The sequence below is a fragment of the Portunus trituberculatus genome, chromosome 38 (assembly GCF_017591435.1).
Source record: "Portunus trituberculatus isolate SZX2019 chromosome 38, ASM1759143v1, whole genome shotgun sequence".
NCBI classification, from domain to species: domain Eukaryota; kingdom Metazoa; phylum Arthropoda; class Malacostraca; order Decapoda; family Portunidae; genus Portunus; species Portunus trituberculatus.
Window position 1 is genome coordinate 32,879,043 of NC_059292.1, and position 7,270 is coordinate 32,886,312.

At 36.0% G+C, this 7,270-nt stretch overlaps 1 protein-coding gene across 4 annotated transcripts in view; it reads right to left on the bottom strand.

Moving 5' to 3' along the window:
* LOC123514993 overlaps positions 1-7,270 on the bottom strand; it is a 60,151-nt gene extending 52,881 nt beyond the window's left edge. For all 4 annotated transcript variants that reach the window (XM_045273303.1, XM_045273301.1, XM_045273302.1 and 1 more), the window contains exon 1: positions 6,641-7,270. In XM_045273303.1, the coding sequence (XP_045129238.1) occupies positions 6,641-6,734 (94 nt within the window). In that variant the 5' untranslated portion in view covers positions 6,735-7,270. The remainder of the gene's footprint in view (positions 1-6,640) is intronic.

Here is a 7,270-nt window from a genome sequence, read left to right on the forward strand (position 1 = left end):
AGGACGGGGAAGCGAGGCACTAGCCGTGACGGGATGAGAGAGAGAGAGAGAGAGAGAGAGAGAGAGAGAGAGAGAGAGAGAGAGAGAGAAATATTGTTTATTGGGCAGAAAACATATTTGCATAAGACAAATGGCACAGCATGGTTATTAGGGCACTATCCCGCTGAGCCGAAGCTCAGCTAGCAGACAGGAAAATATTAAAAATACATACTCGTATATGTATATGTAGTGTGTAGACAGAGCAATGATATTTTATCGTATAAGAAGTTCATATTAGCACTGTTTTCTTAAGTAACAATAAGATTATGATAAAACTCATTAATATGAGAAGCTAGTACATCACTTCTAGAGACAGAAACTATGAATTACAAATACACCATTATTAAGAATGCAATACTGTAAATTATGAATTATATATATCAAATTATGGGACCTCAACATTAGTCTATAAATTCTTTATTTAGAATATTAAGTAAATACTTTGTCACTATTTTTAAATGTACTATAATTACAACTTTTTATGTGTCATCAAGTAATGTGTTCCAAACTTTACAGCTTACACGGTGTATTGAAAACTTATGTAATGTTGTTGTTGTGGACATATCAAGTTACGATGATTTCTTTGGTTACCTGACTATGGTGGAACACTTTTTGCTCCACCATAAATGTTATTGGAATTACTATTATTAACATTTATATGTACGTATATGCACAACGTTATGAAATATTTGATGAAAAACTTATGGTTACTAAAATTCAACATTTTAAACATTAAATCTATAGAATCTTGTTTGCCTTTGAATGTTATATTTCTTAGTATTTTTCTTTTGAGCTACAAAAACATCTCATACGTACAACAGTAGGCCAACTATATCCCCAGATAGATATGCAGTAAATAATGGATGGATAACATAAAGAACAGTATAAGCTATACAGGTCTTCAGCTGAGAGGATGCACCTGAATAAGTATATTTCTGAAATTTAAACCTACAGACTGTAGGAAAATGCCTTGTTCTCGTTAGGTTTTCACTTATGGTAACACCTAATAATTTTGTAATACATAAAATTTATTTTTGATTACTTACAACAGAGCGACAGTGAAACAATGTTTTTTTTTCATGTTTACTGATAGTTTATTTGCAGTTACCCATCTGAATATATTATGCAATTTTACATGTATAATGTATCCACGTTAGCTATTAGGAAAAGGTTTGTATCATCAGCAAATAAAACTTAGCTAAACTTACCACTATTTTTAACATATCTCATTAATATATATCAAAGATAATAGAGGCTTAATATTGACTTCTGTAGCACTCCATCAACAAAAGTTTTTTATTTGATTTTTTCTCTTTTTTAGTTTGAAAGAATATTGTTGCAGAACAGTCTGTTTCCTATCTGACAGGCAGCTGGCTAACAGTTCTTGTAATGATCCTCTCTCCAAGCTTAGGTATTTAATATGTTATCATTAGAATCGAAAGCTTTTGACAAATCTAGAAATATTTTTATTACTTGGTTCTTGTTGTCCATATTCTTACATATTTCACAAGTGAATTTTAGTACTGTTGCTTGTTTGTTTGTTTGTTTTTTTGCTTTTGTGTATGTGGAATCCAACTTGGTCATTTGATAGGTTAAGATACTAGATATCCAAACTGTCTCTTTGTAATATTTTTCTAATATTTTGCTGAATACAGGCAAGACAAAAACTGTTCTATATTTATTTTCATTATTTGACCATTTTGAGAGAGAGAGAGAGAGAGAGAGAGAGAGAGAGAGAGAGAGAGAGAGAGAGAGAGATGACTAAAATAAACCTAATAATCAGATTCATGGTGCCAGACCAATAGAAAGAAGACTAGGTAAATTAGACAGGTTTACACACGATAACCTTGTAGCTTAACTGGTTTCTTGAAGCCTCTCATTGTGTTTTGATGTTCTTACTAGAAACAATATCAAAATAGGAAAGCGTTGTGTTGAATGGTGCTTCTTGAACTTAAGTGTTTGCGAAGTACTGTTGCTTTTTGGTTTATTTTTCCATGTACTGTACGTTCGCTATTCGTCCTTTAGAGGTGTAGTATAGATTATTGAAGTTGCCTTTGTTTTATTTAAGATGTTGAAGACTAAAATACCTTCTTTCTTCATTTGCGAAAATTTAGAAAGAAATGATAATGGTAAATAAATAAGATGTGTTTAAACTCTGTTGTAAGAATATCGTAATTTTTGCGGCGAATATCATGTGACATGGGAAAATATTATGAAGTCCAGACATCGGCATAAGAAAGAATAAGGCTCTTTTACGTAAGATTCTTAAACTTTCCCTAAAAATGTACATTATAATCTGTCATCGCGAGAAATTGCTGTCAGAAATTTCGTGGGGTATACGATGTTGGAAAAAATCGAGTTTTTGATACACGACAGTGATAACTACCGAAATAGATAAGAAAAAATACTTACGATTAATCATACAAAAGCTGAGCCGCGTAACTGTGTCTGCAAAGCCACGATTGGCTGCCGTGGCAAACTGTGGCAAGGTCAAAGATCACAAGAAAGGATATGTTCTTGTTTTGATTTGTTTTATTGCGCAAGGAAGACCTAGGACAAACGTACAGGGCAAAATAGCCTCTAATTGTTTCTCCAAAACCCAGCTCAGTGTATTCGAAATAATACCACAACCGTGGTAGTGAAGGTGTCCGGAGGCGATAATCTCACAGCGCTCACTTCTCCAAGCAAGAGTTGGCGGCGGGACATATTTTTACGCAAACCAAACTGCGTGACAGATGGCCGCTGACAGATACTATGGAACATTTGTAATCTAATCTAACTTAATTCAGAAAAATTGGTAAGGTAAAAAATCATAGATGTAGGACGATGCTGTGACTGGAAAAGTAAGGTCAGCCCTCTGCCTTGTAATTGGCCACAGAATCGTCCTTATCGCGTCACCGTTTCTCGCAAATAAGTAAGATAAAAAAAAAACAATCATTGTGCGTATTATAATATTTTGCATAGGTCACTTCTATATTTCAAGCCACCACAGCACTCACTTTCCATCCTTTTTTTATGAGTCGAAGCGAGTAGACACTGTTCTCTGTATTGTGTGTAAATAGGAAGGTGAAATTTGATTCCAGTTTCGTGAGTAAAGAATGTAAAAATTATATGGCAGACATTATTTTTATTAAGTTACGCTATATGTGAACAAAAATCTATGATCCTTTAGAATATGAAAAAAAAATAATAGCCAACCTGAAGTATTATCAAATGACTCTAAAATAAATATAAACTGTGAAAACAAAGCTATAACATTAAATTAGAAACACTAAATTTATATCCTTGAAAAAAGTAAGCTTTAAAACCTCAAAAATATTCCTAAAACAGTTAAAACATGTAGTGAATATATTTTCAAGAGCATTGATTTAGGGAATCCGTATCTTGTGAGTATACTTTGGTGAGGAAGGAACGGTGATGCTGACAGACACAGACGAAAGAGTGATTTGGCAAGACTTCATTGCGGAAACCCGACTTCCTAAATCTCTAAGCCTTCTGAAACTCAAGAAATGTAAAGACAAAAATTACAAGACATAGAATTGTGTCATTGAGAGACAGGAAGAAATACACTTCAAACACATTGTAGATTACAAGGAAGTGGCCAGATTGCTGTGGATACGTAATAAAGAATGAGAAATAAGAAAAAAAAAAAAGGAGAATTACTTTGAAAAGAAGAAAAAATCAACAATGACACGCATAAAGTTTGTCGATATTTTCTTTTATGTAATTTCGTGCGGTAGTATTACAATGCAGCAGTGGTCACAAGGTTTAGAAAAGGTTAGTTGTAGCAGCTTGTGTTGCTTTAATCTTTGATACACGTGCTGAATAACCTGGCTACTTTTTATGCGAGCGTCGCGTGGCCGCAGATCATCCACTTGCTGCCGTCAACCGTGTTTTTGTTGCGACTGCCTCATGGACCGCCGGGGAGGAAAGGACGGCGTGAGTCTTTACAGGCGTAACTAGAACATATGATAATGAAATGATACCATGTGCAACTCTCGGAAAGACGAGATGACAACCAGACCGTTCTAACCTTCGAAAAACTTCTAGAAAATTAATGGATAATAAATTAATATATGAGATCTCCATTCAGATCATTCAACTCTAAGGAAATAGAGCCAATAGATCATTGGTTCCCAGACTTTTCCCGTACAGTCGTCGCACCACCTGGTTAAAAAAAAAAAAAAAAAAGGAATTACAGCAAATATTTATTTATTTAGAACACACAAATTAATTAACAACAAAGAACACAGCTCAATTTCATGCGAGAAATGCATCTGTTTCATCTCCACCAGCTTATCGTTGCCAGATCATCTTGTGTAATGCAATAACGATTTTCCGAGAAATTAGTTAATTTGATTTAACAAAAAATCGCACGTGATCCAAAAAGTGTTCATGTACCACCTGGAAAGCCTTCGCGTACCACTGGATGGGAACCACTGCTATACTAGATGCTGTAAACGCTAGCCATAAGACTAACACTAAGGTGACACGTGACACCAAGATGGAGAACTGGAAAATATAAGCTTAAACACAAGTTATTTATAAAAGCAGCAAAACAATTTGGGATGCATCAGTACTGGAAAATATCTCTGAAGTAGGATTACGCTGATAGAAGATAACACAAAGGATTACAACTATCAAAACCCTGTCTCATGATTAACCTCTTTAGTACCATGACGCATTTTCATATTCAGTGTGCTTACTAGTTGGTGTTTTTATACAATTTCAGAAACTTATGTGGGGATTAGAATAGTGAAGACTGGCCTTCAATTTTCTGACCTCCATAGACCTTTCCTAATGTAAATGAAATGGTCTAATTATAACCAAATTCAAGATGAAAATGTATCCTATGTTTATGTTAGGTATGGTTTTTTTTATAGGGACTGTCAAGTGTATGTCTTCCGGATTCTTACAGTTTCCTTTATGTTCTTAAAAGTCATCCAGGCGTAGGGAAAACAGTCTCTTGATAGTACAGTCATACAGCGTAATGCCACACTCCCGTTAAGAAATATACTGCACCGTCTTTTAATATTAGCATTTCGGTAGCTGGGCCACGGTGCACTGTCAGTACCTCCGCCTTTCACTAACGGCAAGTCATCTGTACCGGAACGTCTATCTGTGCTGCACTTTTCCGTTCTGTTGTAATTATTGCCTGCTGTGTATATTTAGATTTACAATAAGGACAGGTAAGAGAGAGAGAGAGAGAGAGAGAGAGAGAGAGAGATTTTAAGTGGCCATTTTGTTTTTACATTATATCCGTAGGTAGAAAATAGATTAAAATAAGGCCAGGTTCTATATAATCGATTCTTTAATAAGACCCGAAGGTTGTCCTATGGAACAATGAAACTGCAAGCCATTCTACTAACACCTATAATCTCCCCCTCCTCCCCCGCCCTGCTTCCTCTTCCTCCCTTCCCCTGCTCAGCCCCACTCCCATCCCTCCACTGATAACCTGCCGAGTGACGCAGCGCTGATAGGACCACAGCTGCTTATCTACGCCACCTGAGCGTCTCCAGTAGCGATGACTTAACCGGTAGTTTGATTATCTGCATTTCAAGTCCGGATTCAGAAACGCTTTGCTCTCCACCATGACTATTTTCCAAGGCCACATGGATGATTAGCGGGGTTTCAAGTGTATTTTTGTCTAGTTTAATGTAGAAATATTGTCAATCTGCCTGTAAAACCGTAAAAACACCTTTAAAAAAAATCGTGTGAATTTAGATAAAAGAGGTGAAGCAAAGAAGTGTTAAAGAATGCGAGCCTTAGTATGTGCGAGATGGAATGTTCCTCAAACTTCGCACTATATTCTACCTGGATATTTTGTTTTTTTCATCAGAATAGCGCAGCATTTTTTTTTTTTATTTATACATTTATTTATTTACTCATTTATCTATTTTTATACATCTCGCGCGCGCGCGTGTGTGTGTGTGTGTGTGTGTGTGTGTGTGTGTGTGTGTGTGTGTGTGTATGAGTGTGTGTATGATTTATTTACTATCTATTCAGTTTCTTACTAATCTGCGTGTATTTATTTCAACGTCTCTCTCTCTCTCTCTCTCTCTCTCTCTCTCTCTCTCTCTCTCTCTCTCTCTCTCTCTCTCTCTCTCTCTCTAATATTCTTACTACCTCAACAATTCAGTGAATTTTTTTTTTCCTCATGCACAGGGTGTCTTCAGAGTCTTATGGATCACCACCAGTTTATATATATATATATATATATATATATATATATATATATATATATATATATATATATATATATATATAATATACATACATATATATATATATATATATATATATATATATATATATATATATATATATATATATATATATATATATATATATTACAGATTTACATGTTAATCTTTGAGACACTCCGTCTATAAGGCATTGTGGTTTGGGATGCGGAGATAAATACTTTGAAAGACAAATTAGTCAATCAACGATCAAGCCAGTACACACTGCTCTTTGTGTGTCCCTCAGCTTGTCTCAGCTGTAAAGTCCACCCAAACATTTGCTGCAAGCCTGGGAGGCCTACCTAATCAGTATTATAATCTGGTAGACTTCGTTATCTTGATAAGTCGTGCCTGCTTACCTGCCGCGGATGATAAACACAACATGACGACCATCGCGACCCAAGCGCCTGCCCGCCGCCCTCTAGACACCCATAGTCGCGTCCTGCACGCCATGCTGGCTCTTCCGGCCGCCGCTACCTTCAGGGCGGGACATGCAGAGGTTATTCCTCACACACCCACTCGCTCGGTTATTACACCGCCACCCCGAAGAGCTGATTTTTTTTTTTTTTTTTTTTTCTTGTTTTTTACAATCGTTTGGATTTTTTTTTTTCTTTTTTTTTCAGTCAAAAAGCCTTTCTGTGTAGGAGCAAGAGCGTGGCACTAGAAGCAGACTTACTATTTCACGCCTGTTTATATGAAAAAGTTTTTATTTTCAGTTTAGTGTTAAACCACACTTTCCTCCCGCTTTCTTTCTTTCCTTTTTGTGTGTCTAACGTCAGAAATATCTCCCCGTCTTCAGATTTTATGATGCAGATTTTTTTAGGTTTTCAGTTTAACGTCAAAGAGAACAATTCTATTTTTCACTGGAGTGTATAACACCTCACTGCCTCACACTGGCGTCTTGGTTTGCTCCTCAGACCTCCACCACAGTAACACTCGGACCTTCATGCATGGGCGCTGCTCCTCACAACACTGGAATACTAGGAGTT